The sequence below is a fragment of the Hibiscus syriacus genome, unplaced genomic scaffold (assembly GCF_006381635.1).
Source record: "Hibiscus syriacus cultivar Baekdansim isolate YM2019G1 unplaced genomic scaffold, ASM638163v2 tig00110847_pilon, whole genome shotgun sequence".
Taxonomy (NCBI): domain Eukaryota; kingdom Viridiplantae; phylum Streptophyta; class Magnoliopsida; order Malvales; family Malvaceae; genus Hibiscus; species Hibiscus syriacus.
Window position 1 is genome coordinate 1,310,892 of NW_024062888.1, and position 16,867 is coordinate 1,327,758.

Below are 16,867 nucleotides of genomic sequence, written 5' to 3' on the forward strand. Positions count from 1 at the left end.
GTTAGATTGTGCTAGATTGTGTAGTTTAAAATGTGTAATTTAAAGTAATTAATTTTTATAACTTAAATTACGCATTTTATTTCTTAATAAAAATAAAATAATTAATTAAATTAAAAATACTCAATTTAAGATTATATATAATCATTAAATTATAAATGTGAAAAATATGAAATTTTATTTTATATATATATATATATATATATATATATATTAAATTTAATTTTTAATGGTGTATAAATCAATGTTAAGTTTATACATAAAATCTACCAAAATATTATATAAATGTATTGTTTGGTTTAGTGGTTTGATACTCTCAAGTTTTTCATAGCCTAGGTTCAAACACCTTCATAAGTATTTTTTTTCTTTTTTCTTCTAGTATTAGCTACTATATATATATATTATATATATATATATATATTATGTTGGCTATGTGGCAATGTATGGACTCTTGTTTCCCTTGGTTCCAAGTTTAAATCACCCAAAACTATTATGGTGCCTTTCTTTGCAATTTAATTTTCCTTTAACCAAGTCACCATCTCGTTGTATGCTAAATAATTAAATTTAAATTAAATAAAACATCATTTGATTTAATGGTAACATATGTCACCTCCTGGGATTGTTAATTAATTAAATAAATTAAAATTAGGTCTAAATTGATTGAATATACAAGTATTGAAGATAAATATGTAATTATACTAATTTGTTTAACTGTCACGTAAACACTTCTATTAAATACTAACGTCAGATAACTATATTAAACCCAATTAGTTCAATGACCATTGACGCAATTTTGAAAAATGATAGTCATTTTGACACCACATGGTTAGATGGTCATTCAAGTAGTTTACCCTTGCTAATACTTGGATAAATGACATCAATAGTAACTAATATTTGAGTAATCTTTATTTTTCCACTAATGTTTAAAAAAAAATTCTATCACTAGCACTTTCAATTCGTAACAAATTGATGATGTGATAACATTGAAAAAAGGTTAATATTTAGTTTTAGCCCTAAACTATTGCTAAAACATCAAGCAAGTCATTAAATAATATTTTATATTTAATTTACTCTAAAAAAATACTACAAGAAATCTGGGTTTATCGTCAAATGCTCTTAAATCTGGGCTTAGTGAAAAGAACTGTGAATAAAATGATAAAATAAATGAAATATATATATTTTTTGTATCTCAAAACACTATGGAGACTAAGACCCCAAGGAGGGCAATGGAGTCGAACAGGAGACTAAAATCCTCTACTGATTCTGAAACTACAAAATATTAATAAAACACAAAGTTGAAAACTTTTTAAAGAAGAAATAGATTGAGTTTACATTTAGATTTCACACAGCAAAGGATCCCACCAGGATTGAAACAAATTCAAAGTGTGTAGTTTCTTCCTTCCATTGTTTGCTATCTATAATGTGGAGAGCTTGAGGACGAAGAAAGCAAACAATGTGTAAGCACTAATAAATAAAACCTCAGAATTTCCTCATCTAAAAGTTAAAGAAAGCTTTTCCAGTAAAATTGAAGAAAACGCTTTTTCCTCACCTAAAAAACAGGAAGAAACTCATTCCTTATCTAATAATCAAAGGAAATGTATAAATAAATCGTTTCACAATTGCATGTAATGGTCTTTACACTAAACGTTAAACCTTCATCAAGATTGATTTATCAGATCCTAAGATGATATTCACAAATAAAGTGGCAGTGCAAATATCTGCAGAGAAGCCCTTACCCACCATTTCTGTAAGAAGTTGGGTTGCCTTCAAGGTAGAATTGTTTTCAAGAAGCCCTCGAATTGTTACATTATAACAACAGTTATCAGGAACACAATGATTATCTCCCATTCTCCTAAACAATTGGTATGCTTCATCTGGTAATCTCTCTATCGATAAACCATCAATCATTATAGTATATGTGTAAACAGTCGATTTTAAGCCACTGAATGAGAGTTTATGAAATAATTCCTTCGCAACATCAATATGCCCAGCTTTGCACATCCCATTGATCATGATATTATAAGAGACAATATTAAGTTCGAACCTGTTGTTTCGCATTGCTTGGAAAAGTTTCAATGCCTCTTTGAGTTCACCTGTTTTGCATAAACCATCTAGCAAAATCAAACAGGTCACTCTATCTGGAACATGTCCAGAATCAAGCATCTTCCTCAAAAATTCACATGCAGTTGAAACTCTCCCTAACTGAAACATACATTGCATAAGAATGTTGTATGTGACAATATCTGGGATTGGTTCTCTTCGAGATATTTCATGAAATAGTTCTATTGCCTCATCTAACCTTTTAGCTTTGCAATATCCATTGATCATTGTGTTGTAACAAGCTATATTAGGTGCACAACCCTTCTCAATCATCAACTGTAGAACTCCTCTAGCTTTGTCCATTTTGTTTCCCAAGCAATGGCCATTTATTAATGCAGTGTAGATAAAGACATCAGGCTCAATGCATCGCTTTATCATTTTGTCAATAATATGCTCAGCTTTAGCAACCATCCCTTCTTTGCAATGTGCATCGATCAATGCAGAATACGTGACAACATCAGGCTCAATGCCTTGCTTTCTCATTGTGCCAACCATACCTATAGCTTTGGAAATCATCCCCTGCTTGCAATGCGAATCGATCAATATATTATACGTGAAAACATCAAGTAAAATACCATTATCCACCATTTCATTCAAGAAACTTTTTGCCTCCTCCTGCTGGCCTGAATTGCACATACCATGAATTAAGCAGTTGTAAGTAATAGTATCTGGTCTAATGGCCTTAACCTTCAGTTCGGAAAAGAGATCGAGAGCCTCCTTTATCAACCCGTTCTTGCAAAGGCAGTCGATGACAATGTTATATGCTACAATATTGAGTTCGAAACCTCTTCTTTCCATCAGCCTTAGAAACCTAATAGCTTTTTCCGTACTGCCAATCTTACACAAACCATTAAGAAGTGTATTGTAAACAATTAAATCAGGCTGATACCCCTTTTCAACCATTTCATCAAACAATCTCACGGCCTGTGAAATCTTACTTTGCTTGCAAAGACCATTAATCAAAGTGGACATAGTTACAAGGCTAGGTTCAACATCAGACTTGAGCATTTTCCCCTAAACAGAAAACCCAAAATCAACCCGACCTAATTGACAAAAACAATTAATCAAGATGCTCAAAGAATAATCATTATGGGGAACTCCTAACAGTTCCATCCGGCCACACATAGAAATGACAATGGCATAATGTTTTATCCTAACAACGGCAGCTAGTAGTTTAGTGAATTCCACGATGGAAGGTCTTGGGTACTTACCAATCAGCTCATCAAACACAATCAGAGCATCACCAACACTATGAAAGCCATCACAGTTTTTCCCCTTTCCACTTAAAGACATGGATTTCTTATCTAAAGCATCCATGTGGGTAGCAAAGGTGTTAACAGAAGAAGAAAAAGAAGAGTGGAAAATAGAAAGATTCCTTCCACAATTGAAAACAGAACGAAGAAGGAGAGAAGAATTAAGCTTACCCATATCTTCAAATGGAAAAGTAAGAGCTTGAAATGGTGGCAGCACCAAGTGAATATAGAACTTGTTTAGGGGAAATGAAACTTAGACGACGGCCGTTTAAACCCTTCGGCGACTGTCTATTACAAAATTGTAAAATAAATTAGAGTAAATTACAGTAGAGGTAAATTTTGTTTCATTTGGTTTCGATTTTGAGCACTTAAATTTTGATTCTTACAATTTATTCATTTACGTTATCAACTAATAAGAATTCGTTCATCGACACATTAACGCTAGTTATCTCAATGATACGATGATATATTAAAAAAATAATTAATTTTCAATTTTATTTGTAAAGTTTAATAAAATTTTAATTTTTTTCCTTAAAAAAACACTATTTTAGCATTTATCTCGATGATGTCTGAGTAAATGTTAATATCTGAAAATTAATTATTCGAGTATACTTTTTCAAAAAAAAAAAAATTAGATAACAAATGTTTAGGCTATTTTATTAATGCAGTGTAGATAAAGACATCAGGCTCAATGCCTCGCTTTATCATTTTGTCAATAATTTGCTCAGCTTTAGCAGCCATCCCTTCCTTGCAATGTGCATCGATCAATGCAGAATTTGTGACAACATCAGGCTCAATGCCTTGCTTTCTCATTGTGCCAACCATATCTATAGCTTTGGGAATCATCCCTTGCTTGCAATGTGAATCGATCAATATACCATACGTGAAAACATCAAGTAAAATACCATTATCCACCATTTCATTCGAAGACTTTTTGCCTCCTGCTGGCCTGAATTGCACATACCATGAATTTAGCAATTGTAAACAATAGTATCTGGTCTAATGCCCTTAACCCTCAGTTCGGAAAAGAGATCGAGAGCCAATGTTTGAAATATTATGTTTTTGAGCTAGTGCTTGAAAATAATGGTGGTATTAATATACACCATTAAAATATGATTTTATCATATCTCAACCAACATGTTAACGTCAAACTCAAATAACTATAATTTTTTTTAATAAAAATGACTAATTTGAAATATATAAATAATCGATATCGATATCGAAACTCTGCCTTTTGACAATCGACCTGTCTACAATTTCACCCTTTCGATTGAGGATTCATGCCCTTTTGACTTTGATTTTGTGCATAGGGGTGTATAAATTCAGATATCGAATCAAATCCAATCAACAAATTTGGATATCCGAAAATTTCAGATATCTAAATTTTTGGATTAAATATCAAGATATTCATATCCGAATATATATATATATATATATATATATATATATATATATATATATATATATATATATATATATATATATATATATATATATATAACACAATATATAGTTAAATATTGTAATTTTTATTGGGTTAGAGCTTTAATGAGTTAGTGAGTTACTCATTTATTGGGCTAAAGGTATCTAAAATCTATAAGCCCAGTTTTTTTCATTAGATTTTCAGATAATTCGAAAGTGGAATTTATCCGATCTATATATGATTCTATTATCTGAATTTTTTTTCAGATACCCGATCCGAATAATCTGAAAATAAAAAATGGATCGGATATCTGAATTTTCATATCATATTACCGGATCAATGGATTGGATTGACTATATCAGATCTTTTTGCACACTCTTACCTGTGTAGACGATTCACTAGGGCTCTTTATGCATCTTTATTTGTTTATGGTGTTGGATTAAAATCTATAATTATAGACACATATTTATAATGTATATTGTTATTGTAGATACCATTTTTCGTCCAGGGATATTTTGGGTTTTCTTTATAGTATAATATGTAATTATACAGTATGTATATAATATTTTATATAGTTTTAAAATATAGTAGTATATATATAGTTTCAAAAACAAAATAGTATATATATAATATAGTTTTAAAAATAAATAACATTATATAGTTTTTAAAAATAGTATAAATATATCATTATAGTTTTGAAAATAATATAGTATATATATATATAGTTTTGAAATAATTATATTATATAGTTTTGGGAAGTAAGTATATATTATAGTTTTAAAAATGAGTATTAGTATATTAATATATTTAGCTTTGGAAAATAAATATGTGTATTATATAAATACGTTTAGTATAAATATAGTTTTTATTTATATGTCATTTTTATTTAATGTTATTATTATTAACTTAATTTCTTTTATTTTATTTCAAAATTAACTCGACCATATTAAAAATTCCAATAAGAGGCTAGTGGGTATGCTCGTTTGACCCTGCAAGCCATCAAACGGGTAAAAGGCCCAGGTACAATCAAAGTCAAAAGAAACCAGTCTGTATGGTCCTGCAAGCATAATTCAATATAGGCCCAACGTGAAGAAGCCCAAATGTCATTGGAAGGAATCCTAGCTGCCCAAGCAATAATTAGGGTTTTGAAACCCTTCTATGTACCGTACAAACATGGAATCATTGGATATGGACTCCATCAATGATCCAGATCGAATGAGTAATTTAAGGTTTCTCATAATCCTAAAGACAACTCGCGCAACTACTTAATCACTGTTGGATCTACTCTAGATCCAACGGTCTAGATACATCAAGATTAGGGTTTTATCCTAATGTACTAACTGGTCGCCACCATGATTTAATCTCAACCATCGATTTATTGGCGCGTGCGATTCACGTACGAGCCCTTGAGTTTCTCACACGTCGAAAATGACGACCCCAATAATGACGCGCTCACCTCTTGGTCCCTTGCCTCACATGAACCCTTAACCATGGTCCTCCTCCTCAGCAACAACCTTCTCAGCTGAAGACAATGACATGCAAGAAAACAAACGACAATAGTACTTGTGGTCCCTCCTGTATGAAGGATAGAGCATAACAGAGGGTAAAATGCATATTATGGTAGAAGACAATAGTCGAAAGTGACCCTTAATAACCTATTTTACACGAGGGAAAAGAGACAAAAATAACTCTTCTTACATAACATGCAACCATTATCAGAAGAGAAAAATATAAAACACAAAAAAATTGAGAGCAAAAATAAAGAAAAATGAGAAAAAAACAACCAAAATCCATTCGAACCAAAACTAAAGAACTCAGATCAAAAACAAAAAAAATCGTGAAAACCCCAACTAATAAAAGAAAAAAGAAAGAAAAAAATAAAAGAAGAGATGAAGGCTTATCTCGTTCGCCATATGTCGGGAAACTTAAGAGGCGCTGGTTTTCGAAGTGGCTGAGAGGTATTCTCTTAGATCTAGGCTTTTTGTTTGGTTTTTGGGGGAAAAGACCTTAGATCAAGTCTTGGAGGGGGTTGAGGAGGTGGTTTTAGGCTAGTTTTCTTGACCTCCAACCACCGTGAGCGACGACGGAACACTCCGACGAGGCAAGGAAATCAGAGAGTTTTTGATCTCTCTCTCTTTTATGTGGCTGGAAGAGGTAACAAAATGAGGGCCTTGGGTTTTCTAAAACCCTAAAAAGATTTAAATATGAACCTCAAAATGACATCATTTTAGGTTCCTAGGAACCACATTGTTTTAAATGTAGAATAGTCATGTATTTTGGGTATGGGTAAATTTCGTTTTAGGCCCTAACCTTTTTTACTTGTTTTATTTTTGTCACTGAATGAAATGCGTTATTTATGTTCCGGATCCTTTAGTTTGACTACATTTACATTTTAGTCTTCGTATGGTATGATATTGTTTTGATTTGTTAGTTATTGTATGTTGGGTATATTTGCACGTTTGACCCTTAATATCTTCGTTTAATTACGATTTGACCCCTATTTCGAATGGTTAATAATGTTTTAGTCCCTGTATTATATATATATATATATATATATATATGAATTTTTAAATGGTATTTTTAATATATAGTTATACATATTTAGTATTTAATATATATAATATTATTATAGCTTGAGGGAAATAGAGAAGAATTCGAGAAAAGAGTATAGAAGAATGAGAGAATTTAGAGAAGGAAAAAGTTCATTTATTCATTGCATAAGGAAATATGCTCCCACAAGTAGGTATTATTTAGTTACATTGTTGTACAGGGAATCTAAGGTTGTCAACTGGCAATCCAAAATAACAAACTAATAACAGAATGATTCTTATCGTTTCTTCTCTTTTGCAGGTATTGGGCTATCGGGTTTGGGCCGCTCCAGCTGTCCTTGGATCTGCTTGGCCTGCTCCATCTCATAAAGTAAGTTCATCACCTGACCTTTACGTGCTTCAATTCCCAAATCCCCTTTTTTAATCCCTAACCCTCTCTCCTCAATTCCCAATTCTTCATCGTCTCCTCGTCCTTCCTCTTCTCCAATTGTAACAATACCCGTCCATGAGACGATCCTTGTCCCCAAGGATTAAACGTAGAAAACTGCCCATAATTTTCAAAGGTTTGATTCTTACCTGTCCTTCTTCATCTACTGCAGGAGGATATGTTGCTGAAGTGGATGATTCCCCAATGAATTTCTTCAAGAGGCTCACATGGAATAGTGGGTGCAGTCGCGATGATTCTGGTAAGTCCAATCGATAAGCCACTGCTCCTATTTTTTCCAGAATTTTGTATAGCCCATAAAATTTGGTTGCCAATTTCAGGTTTTTTCGTAGGGTAAGTGAAGTTTTCTGGTACGACTGTAATTTCAGGTAAACCATATCCCCAATAACAAAAAACCTCTCTGATCGTTTTTGATCTGCATGCTGCTTCATTCGATTACTTGCCAATTATAGCTGTTGTTTAACCAGTTGTTTGATTTTTTCTCTACTGTTCATGATATCATTAACTAACTGTGCTATAGAGTCTGTAGGTCAAACCATAATAGGTGCTTTGTATCCATATAAGGTCTAGAAAGGAGTTAGTTTTAGAGTACTGTGGTAAGTGGTGTTGTACCACCACTCTGCATGGGGTAACCATTTAGTCCATTGTTTAGGTTGAAAGAAACAAAGGCCTCTTAAATACTGCTCCAAACACTGATTAACTCTCTCTGTTTGGCCATCTGTTTATGGATGATAAGCAGTTCTGAAAAGGGTCTTAGTACCCAACTGTTTCATCAATTCCTTAAAAAAACAGTAGTGAAAGTCTTATCCCTGTTTGAAATGACCATTTTAGGATGTCCATGTAACTTATAAACATTATCTAGGTATAGTTTAACTACCTCAGCTGCAGAATAAGGATGAGATAGTGGCAGGAAATGATTGTATTTGGTAAACTTATCCATTATTTGCAAATGTAGTTTTTTATGAGGGAAGTGGGTATGCCCTTTATAAAATCCATAGTAATTACTTCCCAGGATTGATTAGGAATAGGCAGGGGCTGTAGCAAACCAGGCTTTGTTATATGTTCCACCTTAGTTTGCTGACAAGTATCACAACACCTTATATAAGTAGCTACCATAGCCTTAAGTATAGGCTAATAAAAATTTGCCCTTATCATGTGATATGTATCCTATGCTCCTAAATTACCACCTTGAGGAGAGTCATGCAAAGTTTGAACAATCTTTAATCTAAGACTTCCAGTAGCCCCAATATACACTCTACCATTGTATATGAGAACACCCTTTGAATACTTCCATTTAGTGTCAGCAGTAAGATTGATAATGAGGATTGAAATCCAATCCTTAGCTAGGTTGTCTCCCTGATAGCTATCTTCCACCTCTTGAACCCAAGTAGGAATGAAAACTGCTACCCCCAAAGTAAAACACTGAGCTTGATCTTCCCATATTCTAGATAAAGCATCTACAACTACATTTGATTTTCCCTTTCTGTACTGTATAGTGTAGTCGAGTCCCAATTGTTTGGTCAACCCTTTCTTTTGAATAGTGGTAGTTAACTTCTGTTCTAAGAGGTACTTTAAGGGTTCATGGTCAGTTTTGATGACAAAAGGTTTGCTTTCCAGATAATGCCTCCACTTTGAAATAGCTAATAGGATAACAAGATATTCTCGTTCATAAATGAAAAGTGCAGAGTGTCTAGGGTTGAGAGCTTTACTCGGATAGGCAATAGGTCGACCATCATGTGAAAGTACATCCCCTATACCACCATAACTAGTGTCTATTTCTAAATAAAAACTCTTAGAAAAATCTGGTAATACTAAGACTGGAGCAGAACACATAGCTTTTTTAAGGTTCTCAAAGGAAGTATAGGCTTCAGAATTCTACTGGAAACCATCTTTCTTTAATAGCTGTGTCAAAGGCCTGCTAATAAGTCCATAGTTTCTGATAAACCTTCTGTAGTACCCTGTTAAACCTAGAAACCCGTGTAGAGATTTAAGGGTTTTAGGTCTAGGCCAAGTATGCATTACTTCCACCTTGCTGGGGTTAGTAGGCACCCCTGCAGCCGAAATGATATGGCCTAAATACTTCACCTGAGTCTGTCCAAAAAAACATTTGGACAATTTTACAAATAATTTGTTTACTTGAAAAACTTCTAAAACCATATGCAAATGATTAATATGGTCTTGCATACTACTGTTGTACACCAAAATGTCATCAAAGAATACCAAGACAAATTTTCAAAGAAAAGAATTAAATAATTCATTCATAAGAGCCTGAAATGTAGCAAGAGCATTAGTAAGGCCAAAAGTCATCACCTTAAATTCATAATGGCCTTGATGTTTTCTAAAGGTTATCTTGTAAATGCACTCTGGTCTGATTCTAATTTGCCAATAACATGATCTCAAATTAATTTTTGAAAAATAAACTGCCCCATGCAATTCATCTAACACATCTTCCACTATAGGAATAGATAATTTATCCTTGATTGTCATGTTGTTTAACTACCTGTAATCCGCACAAAATCTCCAAGTGCCATCCTTTTTTTATAAGAAGGCATGGACCTACAAAAGGGCTCCTGCTAGGCTGTATAACAGAAGAAGAGAGTATGCTTGCAATATGTTTTTCTACCTCAACCTTCTGATTGTGAGCAAACATGTAGGGCCTTAGATGAACAGGTGCTAAATTAGGCATATGTGGAATGGCATGGTCATGAGTTCTCTGAGGAGGTAATCCTTCAGGTTCAGCACAACGTGTACTGTATTTCTCCAATAAAGGTTGGAGTTCAGTAGGAATACGATGAGGATTTCATGCCATGTACAATAGAACAATGTGGCCCATAATATCTGAATCCCATGCAGTCATTTTAAGTAATGTTTCCCCTGAAATTGACTGTAGTTCTGTAGAGGGTTATTTACCCTGAATAATAATCTTCTCTCTTAGATGGTCAAAGCTTAATGTCATATTATTGAAATCCATTAGTATTGGTCTACATAACTTCATCCAATCAACCCTTAAGGACATGTCACTTCCACCCAGTTTAAGCAATATGAAATCATGTATAAAAGTGTGTCCTTGCATTTACCATTCCACTTTGTTGCATCTAGCAGAACTGAAAAGCTGCTAACCATTAGCCACAGTGATAGTCAAAGGGTGAGGAGTAGTAATTTGTATGCCAGCATCAGCCTATTTTGGAGTCAAAAAACTGTGTGTGCTACCACTATCAATTAAAATATTCAATGGTATGCCTTGAATAGTTCCTTGAATTCTCAATGTATTATGGCCAATGCAGCCTGTCGTAACCGGTTTTCGTCCGGGCATGAATTTTTTACTTGGCGGGAAAAGTGATGTGAATAAATGGATTTTTTAAAATAATTTGGGAGTCGCCATCGGCCTTTTGGATCAGGTAGGTCGAATACCTAAAAATCATCCTTTAAAAGAGTTTTTAAGAAAACATCGATTAAAAGATGAAATGATCTGCGTTTTAACCAAAAATTCGTTCTTTTTAATAATAAAAAGGGATTCATGGTCGGTTACGTTTAGGGAAGGATTAGCACCCCTACAACGCCCAAAATTGGTACTTTTTAATTATAAATTGTCTCTATTATTAAAAATTTAAAAATTCAAAATATATTTAATTTATAATCCTATTATTTCAAAATTATAATTATGAAAAATATATATTAATTTATATATATTTATAAATAAAATATTTATTTATTTAGAAATATCAGAAAATAACTTCTAGGTGTCTTAAGACAGCTCTTTTCTTTGATATTTAAAAAATATATAATTTATAAAATAAGATATTTATTTATTTAAAAATATCAGAAAATGGACATCCAGTTATTTTAAGACTGCCCTTTCTTAATATTGGAAAATAAATAAATATTAAAATAGGATTAAAATAAGTTAAAAATAATTAACTAAGATTTTAATAAAATACATATTATTTATTAGATATATATATATATATATATTTATGGTTAAATATAATAATAATAATAATAATAATAATAATAATAATAATAATAATAATAATAATAATAATAATAATAATAATAATAGTAATAATAAAATATAAAATTAACATATAACTAAACAATGAACAAAATTAAAACTATATATTTAAAATAAATAAAAATTGAAATTAGTGACTAAATTGTAACTTAATAGAATTAAATACCTAATTCATAATTAATTATTTAAAATTTGAGTGACTAAACATGCTATTCTCTTTATTTATTAATTCAGTGACTAAACTAAAATTATATAAAAATCGAATATCAGATTAAAATAAATTAAAAATATGTACTCGGGATTAAAATATTAATTATTAAAATTAAAGGACTAAATACATATTTTATCTAAAATATTTATAATTACGGTTAAGGGCTAAAATATAAATAAATAAAATTTAGAGACCAAATTAAAAGGATCATAAATTTGATTCAGTGACTAAAATGTAAAACATATAAAATAGAGGGACTACGGATAGGGTTTAACGTTTAAAAATTACACAAATAGCCCTCCCCAAAACAACGTCGTTCGGGGAGGGCTATTTAAGCCCGAAACGGCTGGCCCGAAGGGCCAGCTCTCTCATTTCTCACTTTCTTTCCTCTCTCTAAACTGAGAGAGTTTAAACTCTCTCTCGCCTCTCTCTAGCTTCCCTCATCGGAGGGAAGTCGGTCACCGGCCGACAGCCGTTCGCCGGCGTTAACCCCGCCGCCGGCCACCGCAGGCGGTGGCCGGGAAAATTGTTTTACACTAAAATATAGCCCTAATATCCCCAAGGTCGATTCCGACCTTTGTTTCCCCAAAAAGACTTTTAATCGGATTAGATCTATGAAAATACCTTCGGTATTTTTTGTTCTCTGGCGATGTTTAGTGCTTCCGGCGATGGTCAATGCTCCAAGGGTAAGTTTCTTTCTTCTTTCTTTGTTTTCTGTTTTTGTTTTCTTTTTTTTTTACTCTATGTTGGTTGCCTCCGTGGCTGTTGGTTGCCTCTGTTCTTCTTTGCAGGTTCGGTGGTGGCTTTATAGCCATCACCGGCGCTTATCTCGGACCGGGTAAAAGAGTAGAGTTTGGTGAGTCACCGAACTTCCAGTGGTGACTCACCGTTGAGGGCAACGTGTGCGGCTATAGCTTGGCCTTCTGGATCCTTCGGTTGGCGTCGTGGCAGCGTGGTAGCAGAGGTTGGCGAACGGCGGCCCCGTGGTCCCTAGGGTATTATTACCCTAGGGTTTATTCTGGATGAGTGTGGGCCGTTGGATCTCTCAGATCCAACGGGTGAGATTGAGGCGGCTGGAGAAGCTAAAAACCCTAATATAGTTTAGGGTTTCTATTAGGCTAGCATTGGGCCTCCGGGATTTGTAATTGGGCCGTGTAATATGGGCCTGTTTGTAATAATAATAATATTAATAATAAAAATATATAATAAATAATAATATAATAATAATAATATAAATAAAAATTGGGACAAAAATTTAGTGTCTACAGCTGCCCCTCTTTGCTCATTCTTGTGTTAACAAGAATAGAGCAAAGACGAAAAGACAATAAATTTTTGTTCAATCGACTTTCCCTGATTAAGATGGAAATGTTGAACAGGTTCTTCTCATTCTTCAGATGAGTTCTTCTCATTCTTCAGATGAGTTCTTCTCATTATGAACTTCTTCTTCTTCATATGAGTTCTTCTCATTATGAACTCCTTCTGGAAATGCTGATGATGATTTATCTCCTTCTGTGATAGAGCTATGCAAAAGATTGAACAAGCTCTTCTCATTATGAACTTCTTCTTCTTCTTTAGATAAGTTCTTCTTATTATGAATTTTCTCTGAAAAAGTTGATCCATCGAGTGATGAATTTAAACAAAAAGTTGAACAAATTCTTCTCATTATGAATTTCTTCTTCTTCAGATGACGAGTTATTCTTATTATGAACTCTACCTGGCAATGTTGATCCATCGAGTGATGAATTTAAACAAAAAGTTGAACAAATTCTTCTCATTATGAATTTCTTCTTCTTCAGATGACGAGTTCTTCTTATTATGAACTCTACCTGGCAATGTTGATCCATCGAGTGATGAATTTAAGCAAAAAGATGAACAAGTTCTTCTCATTATGAACTTATTCTTCCTTCTTCAGATGAGTTCTTCTCATTATGAACTCTTCTGGAACTGCTGATCCACCGAGTGATGAATTTAAGCAAAAAGTTGAACAAGTTCTTCTTATTATGAACTTCTTCTTTCTTCTTCAGATGAGTTCTTCTCATTATGAACTCTAACTGGCACTGCTGATCCACCAAGTGATGAATTTAAGCAAAAAGTTGAACAAGTTCTTCTCATTATGAACTTATTCTTCCTTCTTCAGATGAATTCTTCTAATTATGAACTCTAACTGGAAATGTTGATCCATTGAATGATGGATTTTAATCTTTGCTAAAATCTTTGAAATTCCTGTCAAAATTCAACATGGATAAAATGAATGAAAATGCACCTATTTTTGCAAATGCCTAAATATGATGCATGAATGTTAAGTTTATTTGATTTCAAATTGGTGAATTGAGTATTTCTTTAATTGTGTAGAAATCCAATAAATCTTTCTTCTTCAAATCGGAGAATCTATCATCTTTGACAAATGTATATGTAGATATAACGTCACAAAATCCCTTGAGAACAAAACTCAATGGCACAGGCTCTTGAAAAGTTTGCACTCATGTAACATGTTGATTCTGATAACTACTCATCTAATTATGAAGTGATCTCTCAAGATGATTTCACAGATATTGATAGTTCTTTTGATACCGAGAAAATCCTGAATTCTGATTCTGATGAGGAGAGTAAACTGTTATACTTGACGAAAATAGGATACTCAAATGCTATGTCTTCAATAGTCATAGAGATATAATCCTGATTCATCAATTGCAGAGTTGACATATTTTATATGTGCTGCTCAAATGGCTAAGGCTGCTGACACACTTCTTTCGGTAAAAGATAGGAAGCCATTATGCAATGATCCCAATTACAAGAAAAGGCAAAACTCGAGCTATGATTTTTGGGAAAGGAATAAGCAGAATAAGTTTGAAAAGAAGCTTCTTAATGAAGACGATCATGCAGTTCATCTTTTAATTCCAATGATTGGTTCTGTGGTTTCTACCGAACCAGATCAGATAACTCAAAAAAAACTTCCAGAAGATACTATTGGGTCTTCTTATTTCTACTATGAGCAAATTCATCTTTCAAATCCAATGATTGATTTTGGGGTTTATACCAAATCAGATCAGATAACTCAAAGAACACTTTCAGAAGATGCTATTGGGTTTCCTTATTTCTACTACGAGAACGTGGCACTTGCTCCAGTTAATGTTTGGACTGGAATATCACAGTACTTATTCGATGTAGAGCCAGAATTTGTAGATTCGAAGAATTTTCATGCTGCTACACTGAAAAGGGGCTATATTCATAATCTGCCAATTGAGAACATATTTCTTCTTGTTCCACTTCCAAATAACTCTATGATGGTGATAATTTGCTTACTTTGTATTCCATGCCTTTAAAAGTATTAGCATAAAGTGATATTCAGAAATCTTTAACTTATTTCAAAATTATGTTAATCCATTTACAAAATAAAAGAATAAGTTGAATTTTCGAAAATAAATCTCAAATAAATTAATTTTAGAGGAAATAAACTTTAGAATTTATTAATAAATAGATAGAATTGTATTCATGATAAAAATTCAAATGACTCAACAAATTATTAGCATAAGTATTTCTAAATTAATCAAATTGACACAATTTAGAGTACTGATGTAAACTTTTGTCTGGAAGATCTCAAACGTTGTCAGAATGCTTGTAGATGTGAAATTCCTCCCAAACTATCAAAATCTTAAGAGGGTTCAATTGTCAGATGCCTAATATCAACATGCATTTGAGCCGCCCATTCAGGTTTTCAACTCAAATCCTTCCTTTGGTTACAAGATGCCCGTTGCGGGTTTTCATCTTGACCCCCTTTTTTCTCTTTTTTTTCTTTTTCTTCTTCTCTTTTTTCTTTTTTCTTCTTTTTTCTTTTCTTTTTCTTCTTTTTTTTTCTTTCTCTTTTTTTCCATTTTTTCTTCAAGCATAATATTTCTTGATAGAATCCGAGTTTATTGGATTTCTTAGAATTTTCCATCCATTTCTACCAAGATCAACGCTCCTCCGGAAAAGGCCTTTTTTACAACGTATGGCCCTTCCCAATTAGGCATCCATTTCCCACGGAAATCTTTATGTATAGGCAAGATCTTTTTTAGTACTATATCACCCTCTTGGAATTCTCTTGGATATACTTTCTTGTCATGAGACTTCATCATCCGTTTCTGATACATCTGTCCATGGCAAATAGCTTTTAATCTTTTCTCCTCAATAAGGTTCAATTGATCAAATCTTGCTTGGATCCATTCAGATTCATCCAATTTTGTTTCTCTCAAAATTCGAAGCGATGGAATCTCAACTTTAATTGGTAAGACTGCTTCCATCCCGTAGACTAAAGAAAAAGGCGTTGCCCCAGTAGATGTTCGAACAGTAGTTCGGTATGCATATAAAGCAAAAGGTAACTTCTCGTGCCAATCTTTGTAAGTTTCAGTGGTCTTTGTAATGATTCTCTTGATGTTCTTATTTGCTGCTTCAACTGCCCCATTCATCTTTGGACGATATGCCACTGAGTTTGCATGTTTGATCTTAAATTGTGTACAAAGTTCGGTCATCATTTTGTTGTTCAGGTTCAGAGCATTATCTGTAATGATCTTTTCTGGTAGGCCATATCGGCAAATTATTTCTTTCTTTATGAATTTGCAGACTGTGGACCTCTTAATATTGGCATACGAAGTAGCTTCAACCCACTTGGTAAAATAATCAATTGACACAAGGATGAAGCAATGTCCATTCGATGATTTTGGTGTGATTGCCCCTATGACATCTATTCCCCACATAGAAAATGGCCAGGGTGCTGTCATTACATGTAAAGGAGATGGGGGTACATGAATCTTATCTGCATATATCAGGCATTTATGGCATTTCCTTGCATAATCAATGCAATTTGTTAGCATGGTAGCCCAATAATATACATATCTCAT

At 33.1% G+C, this 16,867-nt stretch overlaps 1 protein-coding gene and 1 pseudogene across 1 annotated transcript; both read right to left on the bottom strand.

Annotated features, from left to right (window-relative positions):
• Window positions 1–1,638: 1,638 nt before the first annotated feature.
• On the bottom strand, window positions 1,639–3,580 carry LOC120143396 (annotated as a pseudogene).
• A 421-nt stretch (window positions 3,581–4,001) lies between these two features.
• Window positions 4,002–8,198, bottom strand: LOC120143375 (putative pentatricopeptide repeat-containing protein At1g74580). Its single transcript, XM_039157711.1, has 3 exons — window positions 7,899–8,198; window positions 6,174–6,295; window positions 4,002–4,299 (listed from the first exon to the last, which is right to left on the bottom strand). The coding sequence occupies exons 1-3, from the start codon at window positions 8,196–8,198 to the stop codon at window positions 4,002–4,004; spliced, it is 720 nt and encodes a 239-aa protein (XP_039013642.1).
• Between the last annotated feature and the right edge of the window lie 8,669 nt (window positions 8,199–16,867).